Below are 19,659 nucleotides of genomic sequence, written 5' to 3' on the forward strand. Positions count from 1 at the left end.
CATGGGAAATGAGAAAAGAAAAAAGGCAAACTGCAAGATGCTAAATACAGGACTGCTATTACACTGTTCAGAAAGTCACATTGGAACAACTAAATCGCATCATTTGATGCAAAGGCACACAATGACCTGACCGACCATATTTGCGCAGCGCAATATGGATGCTGGGGATGTTTAATGTGTCAAATGTGTAAAAGTCAGTAAGGAAAAAATATTCGTAATGCGAAAAGTTTTGCCTTTGCACGAACAAATTTTGCTTCGCGCGAATTTAACGTAGCTTTTGCGAACCTGGAAACTGTTTAGCGACCACTTCCGAAAGTGGAAGACCGCATGCAAATTTTATGGTTTGTGCCAATGCACAGTGAATGTAATAAAACTTCTTACTGAAAAAGTCATTATGTTTGCTCCAAAAGATTACGACACCTTCAAGCACTTCTTAAGAGCGCGCAATTAACATTCGCAATGCAATAACAGTTTAAGGAACAATATTACATTGTGAGATGCAGGTTTTTATTCTTATTGGTGGGAATTGTTTTGCTCTTTGCGATTGCGACTTTTATTACATTGCCAGCAGGCAACTGTTGCACCCATTCTTAGGGGTCTCCCACAATTGTGCTTGTAAATAAGCCCTAATGTCCCAGCTTCATTGGGCAGCCTTGTTGATATGGAGGCAGATGGGGACTGATGTAAGCTCCATCAATATACTGTAAGCAACCAAATACATAATTAACTAGTGGATAGTGGTTATAGGGTGAAAACCATGTCAGGGAATAAGGGACAGGAGGTGGGGGGAGCCGGCAATGCACAAGTAGATCCGACACAGATATGGGATTGGCCAGATGAGAAGCAGTGAGATTGGAGAGGTCAGAGGGAGAGAGAGTAGAAGGGAATATACACTGGGAGGATCAGGTGAGTAACTCAGGGGGTCAGAACAATTGAAAGAGAGGGGTCAGGAGAGGAATAACAGGCTGACGTTCCCACAATGGAATAAACAGGTAGGGGCTGGGAGTTGGCTTTTATTAAGGGAAAAATACTTGTTTGATTTAAGTCTCTGTATTAGCTCATAACACTTGTACAGAAAGCAGCTTGGTTCCAAAGTGTGAGTGATCATAATGAAGAGCATCCACATATATGTGTGTTTATACAGTACATTTAGCCTGCTGATTGTTTGCTTAGCATTGCACAGAACTTGTGTTGCCCCTTGATCACCAGGGAGGGACTGTCTGCGCGTCTGGCACCTGAGCTTTCAAATATCTGATCACTGCTCTACTATCTGATCACTGCTCTACTATCTGATCACTGCTCTACTATCTGATCACTGCTCTACTCTCTGATCACTGCTCTACTATCTGATCACTGCTCTAACAAACAGCACATCGCACAGGGCTTTGCTGAACACGGTCCCTGTTGCTGCCACACGCAGTTCAGCAGCATTAACCACTGCCACTGGAAAGGAATGGCTGGCTGCCTTTGGAGATCCGGAGGGACTGGGAAACTTAGCACTTAGCACTTACCTCGCATGAAACCCATCTCAGCGCCGTCAGCTAGCAAAGCACGCGTGGTGCTCCGTGTGACACAATGCATTCCACCCATTTCTCTCTTTTCTCTTTTTTTCCAGTCTGAAGGAGACTCGGGGCTGATGTAAAGGAAGCTGCCTTTGAGAGCCTGGGGGCTGCCGAGCTTCACAACTTCCCTGCTTGGTGGAACTCACATTCTCATTTCCATGCTGCCTTCCCTCCGTCATTAAATGATCTTCAAAGGGACATCGCTGGCTGCTGCTGCTCCTTCCCCTTCTTCTGAGAGCAGATGCGCGCCGAAACATCCAAAGACCTCATGAGGTTCCCTGCTCCCAGCTTCTCCCCTGTCACCCCTCCTATGCCAGGATCGATGCTCTCCCCTTTTCTGCCCTAAATCTCACTCCGTGTCATTAGAGAACAAAAATCTATGCAGGAATGTCTTCAGTTTTTGGAAGCTGCGAGTCCCCTGTATCCAAAACAGCTAAGAATTCAAATTAAGATCAATTAAGGAATTGCTTTTAGATTTGCACCTCTTTTATCTTTTTTTATTTCCCAACAACCACTTTTTGGGGGGCGGCACAAATGGAGAGGTGCTTTAACATCTGATCTTTTGGGGGTTGAAACGTGACCATGTGGATAACACAGCTTTTAGGAATCAGGTAAGGAATTTTTTTTGGGGGGGGGGGAAGGCAAATGGGAGTTGTTGTTATGCAATACCTAAAATGCAGGGCAGTATTGATGTTTATAACCTGATAACAAGTGCCCAGTAATGGGGATAGAACATCAACTGACTGACCTCTTATCTGTGGGGAGGGGGTGGAATATTTGGTAAATGTAGGTGAAGAACAGAATGTAGCAGGCAATTTACAGGGAATATGTTAAGGAAAGGGTTGCTGATGAATAACAACATCTTATTGTGCTTGTCTGTCACGTATGTAGTTGTTGCTCGTGTTTTTAGAAGGGCAAGATGAATGGGGGCTTATGTTCTTTCTATATGGGGAGAGGAGGGGCAGCTGCCCTGCATTTATACCTAATCATGCAATTCTTTCAAGGTCAGCTGCGATCAAACTCAATAACTGGGAAACCTGTGGCTCCTGGACTTAGAAGGGTTTACTCTGCACAAATGCACCCTGTGTGTCCTGGTAACTACTGCTTTAGATGGCACATTCACAGCGGGCTGTCGGAGATAAGAATCTCACGTAGTTGGCACATTGAGATGTATAATTAACACTGTGGATTTCAATCTTCTAATGATCTGATACACAATTCAGCTGCTCGGTGTGCTCTCTGTTGCAGACATCTTTCATCTCTTCTCTAAACTGCACTAAGTTTATTTAGTCCTGAAGCTGTCTCTTTTAACATCAGAATCTACCCATTTTGCTACCAGCTCCTAACTGCTATCCATTTCCTTAGTGCAGGGGTTTTGCATTCCTCAGCCACATACAACCGCTGTAAGATGCCTTTATCGACAGCACTGAGAGTGGATTATTGGAATGCTTTATTTATCTTTTTATTAAGTATTGATCAATTCTAGGTTTTAAGGACTGATTGGGAAGTTATAATTCACAGGCTATGCTTTGGCACGCCACTAGAGGGTGCTAGACTCCAGCTTTAGAAGCAGTCTATTCCCCTCGCTGGGTCTCATTCCTTTCAGATGCAAGTGATCTACATTCTGTATAATATTAACCAATTTCTCTTGTGTGCGTGATGGAATAGGAGAACATTAGGGCAGCGTAGCTGTCAATGAATACGACACACTTAATGAGACCCCATCTAATACAATGGGAATAAGGACATTCCTGTAACAAGGACAGATGCAATTTAATAAAAGCAGTTGGATGAATTAAAAGAGCCTTCAGTTAGTACAAAAGTATTTGAGATCTGCAGCTGTGAGGGTTTCGCTGATAAAAGCCATGACAATGGGCACCCGACAGATACAAAATTGTGCTTTTCTATATAGTGTGATTGAGGCTGTTCCTTTAGGATGTTATCCTCCAGTCTGACCTTATTCTTTGATTTGTATGCTTATAGCAATGCAAGCTAAAGCAAAAGAGGCTTATGTCTAAAACGTTTTCCCCAACAAATAAATGCTTTCATAGTATCTACCTTGTGTCCCCTTTAATATACAGTCACAATTTTGGTAAAATCAATTAAATCACAGATTTTCACTAAAATGTATCTCAAATCCCCGTCAGGTCATTTCAGTGAATGGTTATTGACTTAAAGCTGTTATAGTCGTACCTGGTTTTTTTTCTAAGCATTTTAGCAAAAACGTATTAACTATAAGGAATTCTAAAGCCTCCGTGATGTTCCCCCTGAGAATCATTATCATTTATACCGTTCATTTGTTTGTAGTTGTAACATGTCTGTTATCTGTTCACAAGAATGGGATGTAGAGTTCAGATTATATCAGTAAGGCTGACCTGGAAAAATCAGACTTGGTGGCATTTCGGTCATTGTAGTATTTACATGTTTTAAAAAGTTACATTTTTCAACATGGAGAGGCGAATCTGTTCGCAAAATGCACTAATCATTTGGTTTCTATAGCTGACGCTTTATAGGAAATCATGCAAGACCTATTAGAAACATTGAGTATAGAACACATGCATGCACTTATGGAAATGATAATTGTAAATGACAGTCTATTACTCATTTTTGCAATGAAAGTTTCCCAATTAAGTGACACATTGGCATTTATACTTGTGTATTCAGTGTGTGCTCAGTGTCTACATATCAGATAAATGGTGCTGATATTTGGCGGTACAGACAGGTTAGGGAGCTGAAACAGAACACAATGGGGATTTCAGGATTCTGCTGCGTCACTCCTAGAGATTATAACTGGTTTCATGAAGTTGGTCATTTTTATTACAATTGCTTTATGGAATATGGAAGAGTGAGAAATGTTTGGACTGTTTTGGGTTCTTCAGTGGTAGAAATGTTTGTGCCGCTGTTCTATGTACCTGAAAAGTTACAGTATTTTAATTTTGACTCAACGAGCCCACCTTTGCAAAAATGTGAGAGAGAAAAAAAAAGCTGCTTCAATAAAAACGAGGTTAAGTGACATAATTTATGCCCATAGGATGGTTGGATGACCTTTGCATTATGTTTTGTTTGGAGCGAATCAAAGAAATAGTTCTCTATGGCAGCAGCCACACTAGAGTTAGTTAAAGCAAAAGCACATGAACACTTTAGTTTGTATGGCGAGACAGTAGGTTTTGTGTAAAGGTGGCTGCTCCCAATCACAGCCATTGTAAGCTGCCTCGCTTAGGGTCAGATAGGTCGACGGAAATCCCTTTTTAACACTCTGGGGTTAAGCCGATGCAAGAGACATTATTCTAAGCAGCCACACAGGAAGGCAGCCCTTAGGACATGATTAATGATTGTGTGTCTGCTAGACTCATGTCATCCCATTATCCCTTTACTCATACTGTAGGAAAAGGGAGTTGCATATTTTTTGTGACTATACAGTTTGTTTCATTTTGTACATGGCTGCCATTTGCACAGCTCACACTAGTAAAAGTGCATAGAAATCGCCCGCTTTAGAACAACAAAACAATATGCAAGATTATAGCATCTACACGTGGCATTTTTATTATAGAGCATTGTATATATTCATTTATGTTTTTTGGAAGTTCATCAAGGCTAGGAGGTAAATATATAGATTATACATACACATTGAATCTCAACAGAACCTGTTATCATATCCGTGTACTGTTTTACTGTATCTAAATGCATCTTTTATCTCCTGCCAAGGTCAAATTCCATTGAGTTCAATGGTAATTATTGAAACATATCACTCAAACCCTGCAAAATGAGCGTACTTGCATTTGTTAAAGGGGAAATAAATGTTCCATGAAAGAAAGAAAAAATCTAACACTGCACTCGCCAGCACGTCAAAACAGTTGCCCCAATCTTGGAAATGATTGAGAGTACAGGTATGGAAACCTGTTATCCAGAAAGCTCCGAATTACAGAAAGGCTGTCTCCTATAGTCTCCATTTTATCCAAATAATCAAAATTTTAAATAACGATTTCCTTTTTCTGTTGTGATAATAAAACAGTAGCTTGTAGGTGATCACAAACTAAGATATAATTAATCCTTATTGGAGGCAAAACCAGCTTATTGGGTTTATTTAATGTTTAAATTATTTTATAGTAGACTTAATTATCCAGAAAACCCCAGGTCTCGAGCATTCTGGATAACAGGTCCCATACCTGTACCACCAGAATCTTGCCTGCCTGAAGTTCGGTCTCTAACACAAAGATGTAAAGGGAGTGGGAAGTGCAGTTTAGGTTTACCGATATCACATTGTAATGAAACACCATAAGGCATAACAGAAGGGGATGTACCATAAAGTCACAGTCCTCCACTCTAAGTCTGCCAGCTTCATTCTTGCACATTTAGACCACTCTGTTAATTAAAAGTGACATCTCCTGTTAGGTTTACAGTGCTCTGCTACTTCAGAAGTGACCTATAGCTATAGATCTCTCCACAAATTAGAAGAATGTGCAAGGCAAATCAGTTGCAGAGGCTGTACCCAGGGATAGAAAGATTCATATTAGAGGATCCTCCTCTAATGTGACTACAACTTTAGCTTTAATCCCTAAACTATAATGGACTATGTTATACTGGGAGGTGTTGGCAAACAATACTTCAACCATCAACCCATCAACCATACCAAAAGTGTTGCATCTGCTTTAAATAACACTTTCTAGATGTGATTCAGAGTAGTCCACAGTGCAGATAAGTTACATGTAAAGTATTTTATTAATGTTGTGTTTACTGTCCTTTTAAGACTAAATTTGGGATAATGGTAAATAAAAAATGCACTAGGGTCTCAACTAAACCCTATTTTTCTGCCTAAAACATAACAATTTTTTTTTCAAGAATAAGACACCCAAGATTTTCAAGGTGGAAGCAGTTTTGGCCTTGTTTTTTTCTTGACCAAAGTTCCCTTCAGGCCTTAAAGTGGCAGCACCCCCTTTCCCTGAAAAAAGGAAAAATATTTGAATTGATATACCAGTTCTTTATATACTGTACATATAAAATGCTTTTCTGTAAAACAAAAGTGCTAGTTTTATTGTGGTGTCTTTGGGTTTATTTAGGGGCAGATTTCTCAAGGGTCGAAGTGAATTCGAAGTAAAACTTTTGAAACTTTTGAAACTTGGTACAACAACTTTACCTGGATTTTCCATATTGATAATACTATTTTAGTTAACTCCTGTTTGACTTTTTATATTTTTTATATATATATATATATATATATATATATATATATATATATATATATATATATATATATATATATATATATATATATATATATATATATATATATATATATATATATATATATATATATATATATACATACAATGTAAGACACATTTGTTAAAAAACTATTTTTTTTTTTCAAAGCCATGACATTCACTTATAAGAATAGGGGATAACAAATAGAAAACAATTGTGTATCCAAATGGAACACTCTATCAAGTCATCCAACAAAATGATACGTTATAATTGATGGCAGTAATAAAATTAAATTTCACCCCAGAGGGTCGTTACCACAGCTCTTTAGTCATTTCAAATCTTCTCTTTTGAAGATTGGCTCCATTTTGTCATGGTTGTAAATTGTACCTAGTTCAGAAGCATATGGGGAGAGACTAAGTGGTGATTAAACTCTCCAGTGGGTAAAAGCTCACAAGCTATTGAACATCTTTATCAATGTGTCAGAAAAGTCACTTAAAAAATGAATTTGGTTAAATGGCATGCAAGGTTCTGTGCACTCCAGAGAACTCTCATAGCTTAATACATCCTGTAGAAATTAAGAGGCGTTGCGATAATGGAAATGGAAGGATTACTAATAGGTGACATTTTGAAAAGGGTCATGTAGGGGAAACAAGTGCAGATACCCTTTTGATCTCTCTGAATTGGATGATAAATACTTTATGACATCATCTAACAAAAAAACAGATTGCTTAAGGCTGGAGTTAAACTATGAATTCAAGTCTTGAACAGACAGTAAAGTCATTCTAGCAGTTGATAAAATTTTTTAATGAAATTGATGAAAGAATCCTTCTTAAAGGGATCCTGTCATCAGAAAACATGTTTGTTTTTTTTCAAAACGCATCAGTTAATAGTGCTGCTCCACCAGAATTCTGCACTGAAATCCATTTCTCAAAAGAGCAAACAGATTTTTTTTATATTCAATTTTGAAATCTGACATGGGGCTAGACATTTTGTCAATTTCCCAGCTGCCCCCAGTCATGTGACTTGTGCCTGCACTTTAGGAGAGAAATGCTTTCTGGCAGGCTGCTGTTTTTCCTTCTCAATGTAACTGAATGTGTCTCAGTGGGACATGGGTTTTTACTATTGAATGCTGTTCTTAGATCTACCAGGCAGCTGTTATCTTGTATGCCTATGAATAAGTGCCTGTGGGTGCGAAACGCGTAAGGCGGAGTATCAATTGGTCTGTATGCCTACTTTTTTAATATTTATGATGAATAAAAAGTGATTTTTTAACTTTGAGAATTGACTGGAAATATATTTTTGAATTTTTGAATTGAGTGCCCTTTGGAGTTGGGGGCTATATTCCAGCACTTGGCCCTTTTTGACAGGCCTATATAGACTGCAGCAGTTGAGTAGTAAAGTTTTTTTGAAGCTGTTATCTTGTGTTAGGGAGCTGCTATCTGGTTACCTTCCCATTGTTCTTTTGTTTGGCTGCTGGGGGGGGGAGGGAGGGGGTGATATCACTTTAACTTGCAGTAAAGAGTGATTGACGTTTATCAGAGCACAAGTCACATGACTTGGGGCAGCTGGGAAATTGACAATATGTCTAGCCCCATGTCAGATTTCAAAATTGAAAATAAAAAAATCTGTTTGCTCTTTTGAGAAATGGATTTCAGTACAGAATTCTGCTGGAGCAGCACTATTAACTGATTCATTTTGAAAAAAATTTTTTTCCCATGACAGTATCCCTTTAAATATTTTTACATTACGTTATATTATCAGTATTTAGCAATTCTAACTTGATGCTTATGACTTATTTCCTTTTATTGTCTTGCACAGTTAACCTGGATTTGTTAAATTGTACTGTTTAATAATGACCCAATCAGGGATGCAACACAGCATCAGGACCCCAGGAATATCAGGGACAGGGGCTCATTGTACAGCTCTGATTATGCAAGACCTCAGTATATAGTCATTCAGAAGATATCATTTTACCCAAAGTTTTGGTGATGTGGCCCATAAAAGAATTTTGCTGCTATGTGTTCCTGTGAGCTTTATTCATGCCACCAAGCTCATTATTCACCACAATTATAATTGGTGAGCTCCTTTATTACAGCTACACTTACTTTGATTGTTACATTAGATAAAAAGTGTCATATGTGTCAAATAGCCTTAGAAATAGTAGAAATGTTATATTCAAAAGAGCTCTGCCAGATATTCTTTACATGAAAGCGCTGCAGTACATTACTTCTTTAAAGTTCTATTATACATTGTACTGTTAACTTTTATTTCCTCTTACCATTTGGCTACTATGCTTGCAATTTAAGGCTTTGATAAGACATCATAGTCTGACATGTGTTATCATCTACAATACATATTTTGTAATATTAGAATCCCCAGAAACAAATGCCAAAGCTTTCTCATAGCAAGAATATTTTAGTGTACAGATTTAATACCATTAAAAAGGTCTGAAATACAACAAGTAAACATATGTTTCAAAACATTACATTGAAGATTTATAGACTACTAGTTCTAAATATACAAATACTGTTATATGAACATACATGTACATTTGGTGATGTATAAGAATTAATACACTGGAATAAAGCTCAATGAAAGGGCTGTGATCTAAAAGCAATGTAATTACTAACTGAATAAACTATCCTCATAGCATTTTCTTGTTTGGCTTAGTTAAAACATTTAAGCTCCATTATTTACAGGTCTCTCACCTCCAATAAATATGCCTTCAGGGTTTTTTGCATGGTGTATTAGACATTTGCACACATGAATTGCTGATTGCTCATGCAATGTAACATTTCAATGAGATTTGTTTAAAAGCTCACATTTTAGTACAAAGTATTGATTGCCTTAATGGCTCAAGAGAAAAGGAAGTGAATAGTACCTCTTGGTGCATTTAAATTAATTAACTTATAGTTCATAAAACCAGTATTCTAAACCCAGGAGGCCGTGCTTCCAAATACTGCTTTTGTTTTAATTTATATTAAAAACTTAAAAAAGGCCCGTATTTAATGAAGAAAACAAGAACTGATCTACTCATTAAACTTTTGTCACTCAAACATAGTAACACACAGTATATAAATACAGGGACCCCCCTAAAACAGTAAAGATAATGTCGCTTCATTTTGAATCAACTACCTTAGAGCTAAAATCTCAAAGGGATGTCCAGCTCACATGGGCAGATAAAGGAACTATTCAGTGTATAAATGGACTGGGTAAATAGATAGGCTATGCCAAATACAAAATGCTAGTTAGTTATCAAAAAAGTAACCTATAAAGGCTGGAGAGAATGGATGTCTAATATAATAGCCAGAACACTAATTACTCCTTTGCGTATCTCTAAACTCTTATTCAGTCAGCGACTTGATATACTTGAAATACTTAGAGGCCCATTTATCAACATTCAGATTTTAGTGGTTTTAGAGGTTTTATGAACCAGGAAAAAACTAATTTTCTCTAATACAACGAATACCAAGTCATTTAATAAAACAGCCTAATATAAAAAGCATGATTGAATACAAATGCAGAACTAAGCAGAATTCTAATACAAAAGCCTCTAAATCCTCTAATTTATCATGCAAATACAAACAACCCCCCCCCCAAACCTCTATAAGCTTGAGTCAAAGAAAGGGCATGGGGATGGATGGACATCGGGTCCCCCATTCTGGTGCACAAAAAGATTCTGAGATGATGAAAGGCTTGCCTAAATAACAGTGTCAACAAAATGGCTCCTACCTGCTTGCTATACTTATGAATTCTCAGACTGAAGGGAACAAGATTCAAATAATTTATATAATGTAATTAAAGCTTGACTAATGTGATAAAACAGGATTTTGAATATTTTTTTTTGGTGATGGATCCCCTTTAAATATAAAGAATAGATGTGTAAAACATTCATTTTGAGCAGCATATTTTTTCTTTGCATTCCACATTAACACATATGAGCTACAATTTTCTTGCCTTCGCTGAGGAATTCAATATTGACATCGGCTGAGCCTTCCAATCAGTTTTTGGCATGAAGTTAATGGCGTTGCTAGAATTTCTCTGCCAGTTCCCAATTATATAATATTATGCTGAGAATTTTCAGGATCCTGATATGTTATTCTATGTGGCAGGTTTTAACATGCTTTTTTAATGCCAGGGACTCATTTTTGCCATGACTTGTTCCAGGTTTTATTCTGTTTGAATTCCCTATAATTTTTCTCAGTATTCTCTGACCTAAAGCATTTGTTCCACTATTATTGTCAGGAAGTACCTCAGGGTGGGAGCCTATGTGCTGTGTCTCCGAGTTGATATATGTACATACATGTTGGCTTGATAAAAAGCAGAGGCCATGTTATAGTGAAACAACTGTTGTTTAATGATAAAAAAACAGCGGTTACATACAATAACAAGTCCTTAAACAGGCAAGGGGTCAGGGCAGGTGAAAAACTATAACACGTTTGTGGAGCAGGCAGTGGTCAAGGCAGGCAGCAAACAAGAGTAGGTCCATGGAGCAGACCAAGGTCAAAACTGGGAAATCAGATAAAGAAGACAAGAATGGGGGCTAGGCAGGAATGTATTATAGGACTGGAGCAGTAACTAGACAAAGTGGGGTCAAGAGCACCAAACTAACAACAATTCAGCACTGGGAGGCAGGAAGGGACTGTCTTAAATAGGCCTTTAATGGCACCTTGTCGTAACAAGATTGGAGAAGGAGACTGAGAGGGTAGCAGAGGTAATCTGAGCTTGTGTATTCTTAATAAATAATAATCACCAAAAACCCTTAGTGGCTCAACAGGTAACATCACATTGCACAGACCAGGGTTTGAATCCCCATGAGCCCTGACACAATCGTTTCACAAGAAAAAGCTGGGGTGATGCCCACATTGCCAAGGGCTTGTGGCTTGATATGATTGCAGCGTAGTCACCCAAATGCATCCACTTGTGGCAAATGCCAATTAAATCAAGAAGTAGAAGTTGAGTTTGAACAAAGTTAGCTCATACCAAAAAGCAAGCTTCTTCAGTTATGTCCTAGTACAAAATGAAAAGCAATAAAATGTTAGACTGCTGTTTTCCTTAAAATATATATATGGTTAGATTCTTTCTGGACTTATTCATTTATGTTCAGTCAATGATTACAATATATGAAAAAAGTGTGACTGGCTGATTTTTGTTATCTGTCTGATAACCTGACAGGTCTATTTTTGTGCTTCCTTTTTATTCTGTTGTGCTGAAAACAGAATTTCATTTCTGTCTCTTTACATCTGACATCTCTCATTTTCTCCTTACCCTATCTGACTTCAGCATCTTTCATCTTCTCCCTGTCCAATATTAAGGTTAATTCTCAGTATTATGTTGTCCACTACCTGTGTGGGTTGAAAAAATTTCAAGAATGGCATTGTTGTCTCCAGAATTCCCATGCCTACAAATTCAGACATACAGAACATTTATTCATCTCTCGGATCATCTAGGTTACTACATTTTTTGTTACCTAACTTTTAGAGGAAAAATGTGAATGCAATTCAAATTCTCACACAATTTTGTTCAAACTTTTCCCGACACATACAATTTTTGTTCAGATTTTTTAGTTTGGGGGTTGAATTTTTATTTTTAAAATAATGAGAAAAATTCATGTTTCAATAAATAACCCCCCCATGTGTATTTTTTGAACATTTGAGATAATTTCATATGAAATGTCAATATGTCCGAGAAATTGCAGTGGGGGGTGGTAGAATGTTATTCTTGACACTAATTAGAATAACAATTGCTGTATTCGTATAACACAATACATTAACACAACACATTGTACTATAACAGCTATTCAGATTAAATAGTAATGCAATTTAATGGGTTAAATATCATTGAAAAACACTTCTTTAACTGGTAATATATATTTGTATATTGATTCTATAAAAATGAGAATCCTCTGCACCAAGACCCAACACAAACTTTTTGCTGTGCCATACTACATTTATAATAGACAAAGCAAAAGAATATCCAGTGAATATTACTGTATTTCTGACATTTTCCAACATCAGAAGGTGACAGATATAAGCTTCATTTTCTCCTTCTATAATAGTAATGCATCTTCCCAAGGGCAATGTCCTAAAAAACATTTCCTCCAAACATGCCTATTCCCTAAAAGCCAACACGTCAATCCACCTAATTTATTTTCATTTTTAACGTAACATTCCTATCACCAAAAAATATCATAAACTCAATATTCTCTGGCTGTTTACTAACTCAGTACATTTAAACTAGCTGCAGGGTGCCTAATTTCTGTATATTACCACACAAAAGTGCTGTGTTAGGATAAAAACACACCCATCTGTGCAAGAGTGCTCAGAAAGTAGAATTGAACCTAAAAAAACAGAAGGTAATATTAGAATTAAAGAATTGTTTCAAGAGTCCTTATCTGTCCCTCGGTAATTCTTCTACACTGCTCTTTTTCTGTATTGTTCACTGCATATGGAGGGATCACAAGTATTTATAAATAAACCTTAAGGACAAACCTGAGCACATTTAAACTTGGAAATACAGAAATAAAAATTCAGGTAGTGCTAGCAACAGAGGGTTAAAGAATCACTAAACTGACTAATCCATTTAGTCCTGTTATTGGGAAAGGGACAGCATTGTTGCACCCTGATACGACTTTTAATAAACCACTGATATGTTGATGTGTTAACTAGTGATGGGCGAATTTGCGGCGAATTTGCGCGATTTGCCGCCAGCTAATAAATTCGCGAAACGGCCACAAAATTCGTGGCAAAAATTCGCCGGCGTCAATTTTTTTTTCGAAAAAACGGGTGCCGGCGCCAAAAACGGGCGCCGGCGTAAAAAAACATGCGCAGGGACAGTTTCGCAAATTTTTCGCTGTTTCGCGAATTTCGCGCGAAATTCGAGAATTTTCCGGCAAATCGACACGCCGCAAATTCGCCCATCACTAGTGTTAACGTAGTACAATTCTAATGCACTTACTTTGTGATTATTATCATATCTGTTTATCGAGTTTATACCATAATTTTATATGCATCATGGACAAGTGTGCCAACCGACTCTGGGGAACCCTGTTGCAACTGCCACCTTAAACATGGCAGTCATTCCAGAATACAGCAAAAGAATAACATTCTGATGGCATTTTAACCTACTCAATGGGTTTGACACAATGTCGATTAAGAAAAAGTTAATTGCAACTTGCACCAAATTCTCAAAAAGATACAATGGCATCTGTTTTGATATTGGGCACTAGTGCATGCAAATGGATATTTGCATTATGCTCACATCGCTGTTTCATAAATGACCAATATATTTTTCTCTGCATTTTTCATTGACATATACAGTACAGGCTATAATATTCTTGCCTCTGCTGATGTATTCTCCACTGCCATTAGTATAGCACCAAATCAGTTTCTTCCTGAAGTTGATGCAAAAGCAGGCAATAATGCCCTTCCCAATTATATGTTATTATTATTCAGAGAAGCGTCTGAAATCCAAATAAACAAAGCCATTATATTGTAACTTATATTTAACTTAAATGGAAACACTATTTATAAATAGATCGCACTTGTTCTTTAAATGTGAGGCTAAGAGTGAGCATACACTGCCTCTGTCCTCATTATAATGACTGAGCAGAATAAGTAAACTTTGTTTATCTGTAAAATAACCTGCCTGTCTCAGTGCTAAAATCTGAGTAGTCATCATGATGAGTGCTGGCAGTGGGATCGGTTCCTCGTACAGCACCTTGAAGGCTGATAATCTTTTATCGGAATTCACAGTAACACTAATTGTTTTCTAAGGGCATTGCTGACTGGCAAAAGATGATAAAGTAGAATATTATTTAACTAGTGAAAAAAGCAGCATTGCTGTGTGGCACAGACTTAGCAGGTTTCTGCAGGGTTTTTTTTAATGCCAATTACTAATAAGCATCAAGGATCTGAGATTTACAAGAAAGAGAAAATCATTAGGTTTTAAACTTTAACATTTGAATTGTATACTGAACAATGTAAAACCCCTGTGAGTTCAGGCTCTTATGACAGGGCAGTAGGCAGATTTATTAAAAAAAAATATAAAAACAATTTTCTAATTAAAAAATTAAAGAAATAGCTTTAATTTTGCCATAAAGAGAAGGCAGATTTATCAAAAATGTAATTTTTGACTTTTTAACCTAATTTGTAGACTTCTACATGAACTTGCTTTTAGATGGTGAATTTTTATATTCAAGTTTTTGCACTTAACCTCGAAAATTATAGTGTCTGAGACTCAAATTCAAATTTGCAATTAGCCCCACAAAAATACTGTACTTGAATTGGAATCAAAATGTAAATGTTGATAAAACTGCAGACAAGTATTTTTCTAAGTTAGGATCCAAAGTGCTCCTTTATCACTGGGAAAAGCATTCTCCTGGGTAGTAACTGAAATGTTCTCAATGCTCTATTCTCCAGCTGTCACAATTTAATTCTGCAGCTGGATATTACCAAAGAAAAAGCCAAAAAACAATGTTTAAGAATCTTAATTAGTGATGAGCGAATCTGTTCTGTTTTGCTTTGCAAGTAAATCAGCGAAACCCTGAAAATATTCAAAAAACTGCAAAAAATTTGTTAAACGCATTGAAATAAATGAGGGTCAAAAGAATTTTTGACACGCAACAATTTTGTTTTGGCGAAATAGCCAAATTCTTGGGCCAGAGTATGATATATCTCAAAATTCGAAATAAAACTCGAATCGAGTCTGGATAATTCACAATTCAAATTTGTGAGTTTTGACCACAACATTTTTTTGAGAATTCGAATTTTCAATTCAACCCTTAATAAATTTGCCCCTTAATCTATAAATACTAGACAGCAATTGAATAACTGATACTAAACAAAGGTTATCATCACAAAACAATATACAAGGAATGACAATAGGGTATTTGGTAAAAAAAATTCATAAAATCTAAAAACGTATTTTTATTTTAAGATGTAGCCTTCATTTTTCAGTGGAGGGTGGCTATTCCTAACTCAGGGCACTCCTTATTTACCATAAAGTCTATTCAGCTTCAATATGCAGTCTGCTCCCAAATTGGAAATTGGTGAAGCCCATTACACTACAGTATTTATAGGAACCGTAACACCAAAAAATTAAAATGTTTTAAAGGAGAAGGAAAGCTACGGAGGCATTTTATTGCCAATAGATTAGCTGCCATAGTGCAAGCTAGAATGCTATATTTATTCTGCAGAATGTTTTACCATACCTGAGTAAAAAGCTCTAGAAACTCTCTGTTTGTTTAGGATAGGAGCTGCAGTATTAACATGGCGTGACATCACTTCCTGCCTGAGTCTCTCCCTGCTCTGGGCTCAGATTACAGTAGAGAAGGGAGGGGTGGGCGGAGAGGAGCAAACTGAGCATGCTCTTGCCCAGGGCAATGAGGTTTAAGCTGAAGGCAGGAAGTCTGATACAGAAGCCCATGAGTACACAATAGAAGGAAAGAAATGTAGTATTTCTTTTGACAGGGGACTCAGAGCAACACTACTTTGGGGGTTTACTGGTATATTTAGATGGACCTTTCTGATAAGGCTTACTTAGTTTTAACCTTTCCTTCTCCTTTAAAGTAATGAAAATATCCGATACTATTGCCCTGCACTGATAAAACCGATCTGTTTGCTTCAGAAACACTACTATAGTTCATATAAACAAGCTGCTCTGTAGCAATGGAAGAAATTGAAAAAAAGTCTATATGGCACAGGTTAAATAGTGGATAACCGATAACACCATTATGTTCTACAGAGCTTATCTGCTATCTTCTGTGTAACCTGAGCCTTTTGTCCTTTGAATGGCTGCCCCCATTAGTACACAGCAGCTTATTGATATAAACAATAGTAATGTTTTTGAAGCAAACACAGCAGTTTTACCAGTGCAGGGCAACACTGCATGATATTTTTATTACTTTAAAACACTTTCATTTTTTGATGTTACTGTTCCTGTAAGGGAAAACTGAGGCTCAATCAGAGCCACTTGGCAAGGCCTGCCCCATTATATTTCCTGACATTCAGCCAAATTCCTTTGGTGACCAGAGTCACCTCAGCCAACCACACCACATGTCCCTATCAGAGCTATAGCAAGATTGAGAATAAACTTCCTAGAATGATCTGTAGACATTTGCCAGTTGAAGCAGGTGTAGAGATGTAAAGAGATTAGAACATCATACAGCTAGGTGTCATAATAGGTTGAAGTAATCTTAGATTTAGTAAGAAGGAGCTATACACAGGAGATCAGAAGAACAACAAAAAGTTGTCTTTAGCAAACTGTCAGGAAACCAGTAAAACCTCAACAAGCAGCAGCTAAAACACATGCAATTCAAAATTCAATGTACAGAAATAAGAATGCTTCAAAGAAACATGACATCCACATCACTTTTACTGACTTTTAAATCAATTTAAGGTGAAGCACAATCATTTAAAGGAGAAGGAAAGCTACGGAGGCATTTTATTGTCAATAGATTAGCTGCAATAGTGCAAGCTAGAATGCTATATTTATTCTGTAGAATGTTTTATCATACCTGAGTAAAAAGCTCTAGAAACTCTCTGTTTGTTTAGGATAGGAGCTGCAGTATTAATGTGGTGTGACATCACTTCCTGCCTGAGTCTCTCCCTGCTCTGGGCTCAGATTACAGTAGAGAAGGGAGGGGTGGGGGGAGAGGAGCAAACTGAGCATGCTCTTGCCCAGGGCAATGAGGTTTAAGCTGAAGGCAGGAAGTCTGATACAGAAGCCCATGAGTACACAATAGAAGGAAAGAAATGCAGTGTTTCTTTTGACAGGGGACTCAGAGCAACATTACTTGGGGGGTTTACTGGTATATTTAGCTGGACCTTTCTGATAAGGCTTACTTAGTTTTAACCTTTCCTTCTCCTTTAATATATATATCCCATACAATGAAACCTGCTTTTATGAACAGAAGTCCCAGTTTAGGGAATGGCTCTATGATGCATGCAATACACTACAAACCCTTATTTATACTGTGAGATCTTAGAGACAAACTCATGGGATCCTAGCTCTGTCTAAAATTCAAAGCAGTCTCTGATCTTAAATGTGTTTTGTGGTATGCAAGGAAATAAGAAAGGTTACTATACAGGTCCTAAGAAAAATAAAACATTCGATAAAATACTGCTGTTTACTTGCTTAACCATACACAACACATCACTATTAAATGCATTGTTAAAATTACATACAGGTATGGAGCCTGTTATCCAGAATGCTTGGGACCTGGGGTTTACCGGATAATGGGTCTTTCTGTAATTTGGATCTCCATACCTTTAGTCTACTAAAATAATTTAAACAAGAATTAAACCCAGATTGTTTTGCCTCCAAATAAGGATTCATTCTTTATTAGTTAGAATCACGTATAAGGTACTGTGTTATTATTACAGAGAAAAGGAAATCATTTTTAAAAACTTTACTATTTGTTTCAAATGGAGTCTCTTGGAGATTGCCTTTCTGTAATTTGGAGCTTTCTGGATAATGGGCACACGTTGTTCCAATCGAAATACCATAGCCCTTTTACTTTGCTTTTACTTATTTCGCTTTTGCAGTATGATAGCATCAAGTAATAGACAAGGACCACTAACTTCATTTGTTCTCTACAAACAGCTAGAATCCTCTAGACCAGGGATCCCCAACCCTTAGAGCAACATTTAGAAGTAAAAGGAGTTGGGGAGCAACATTAGCACGAACAATGTTCCTGGGGTGCCAAATAAGGGCTGTGATTGGCCATTTAGTAGCCCCTATGTGGATTGTCAACCTACATTGAGGCTGTTTGGCAGTACACCTGGTTTTTATGACACCTAGCTGTATGATGTTCTAATCTCTCTACATCTCTACACCTGCTCAAACTGGCGAATAGTGATGGGCGAATTTATTCGCCAGGCGTGAATTCGCGGCGAATTTGCGCGATTCGCCGCCAGCGAATAAATTCGCGAAACGCCCGCGAAAATTAGCGGAAAAAATTCGTCGGCGTCAAAAAATTTTTTTCCGAAAAAACGGACGCCGGCGTCAAAAACAGGTGCCGGCGTCGGAAAAACGGGCGCCGGCGTCAAAAACGGGCACCGGCATCAAAAACGAGACGCCGGCGCTGTTTCGCGAATTTTTCGCCGTTTCGCGCGAAATTCGCGAATTTTTCGGCGAAGCGAAACTGCGCAAATTCGCCCATCACTACTGGCGAATGTCTACAGTTCATTCTAGGAAGTTTATTAACTATAAAGAAATTACTAAAATCATGGGAAACAATCTATGCAATTGCAATCATTGTATTGACTTATTATCAAAGAAAATCAAAATTGGTGCTGTATCCGACATCAGTGAATCTCTTGTATGTCTACAAAACAATCTCACAAATGCTTGGTAAATTTTGGCATAGGCACTGCAACCACAGAACATTGTCGTATGGAAGCTATATTGATTGCTCTGTCAAAGGATTCATTAATGCATTATTTAAAAGTGACTACATAGTCCTGTATCTAATTTTATTCTTTGAGACAGTTATCACAAATCCACTTTATTTGATGGGGCCTAGAATAATTTTAATATTTCTTTCCCACATGAAGTAAATATTGTTGTCCTGTAGCTTGCCACCATGATGAGGCCCTCCTACAGTAACCTCTTCACTGCCCTGCTCCAAAGGTAAATAATATTTCCAATAGACTTGACCATGTGAAGCAGAAGCAACTGACATACATCTGTCAGGATTCCTTTATTTCAAAATGTCTCAGCTAGTAATGCACAATCCTGATCACCAGTAACAGAAAAAGTAGTTCCTGGGCCCAGGTATGGGCCATGCACCCAGGCCCCTCTGGATTTGCACCAGTGTGATGTCCAGAGGGCCCTAAGGGTGTGTGGACCCTGGTGCAAATGCACCCACAGCATTCTTGGTAGTTCCTCCCCT

The 19,659-nt window shown here is 37.6% G+C and overlaps 1 protein-coding gene across 5 annotated transcripts in view; it reads left to right on the top strand.

Moving 5' to 3' along the window:
* The first annotated feature begins 774 nt into the window (after positions 1–774).
* ajap1.L (adherens junctions associated protein 1 L homeolog) overlaps positions 775–19,659 on the top strand; it is a 138,301-nt gene continuing 119,416 nt past the window's right edge. For 3 of the 5 annotated variants that reach the window (XM_018226104.2, XM_018226106.2, XM_041569407.1), the window contains exons 1-2: positions 775–906; positions 1,616–2,173. Coding sequence is in view for 4 of the 5 variants with exons in the window: in XM_018226106.2 (XP_018081595.1) it covers positions 2,145–2,173 (29 nt within the window). In the remaining variant the exon portion in view is untranslated. Of the gene's footprint in view, positions 993–1,160; positions 2,174–19,659 lie in introns of those variants that run through there. The other 2 variants (XM_018226107.2, XM_041569406.1) reach the window with 2 other exon arrangements.

The sequence above is a fragment of the Xenopus laevis genome, chromosome 7L, assembly GCF_017654675.1.
Source record: "Xenopus laevis strain J_2021 chromosome 7L, Xenopus_laevis_v10.1, whole genome shotgun sequence".
Taxonomy (NCBI): domain Eukaryota; kingdom Metazoa; phylum Chordata; class Amphibia; order Anura; family Pipidae; genus Xenopus; species Xenopus laevis.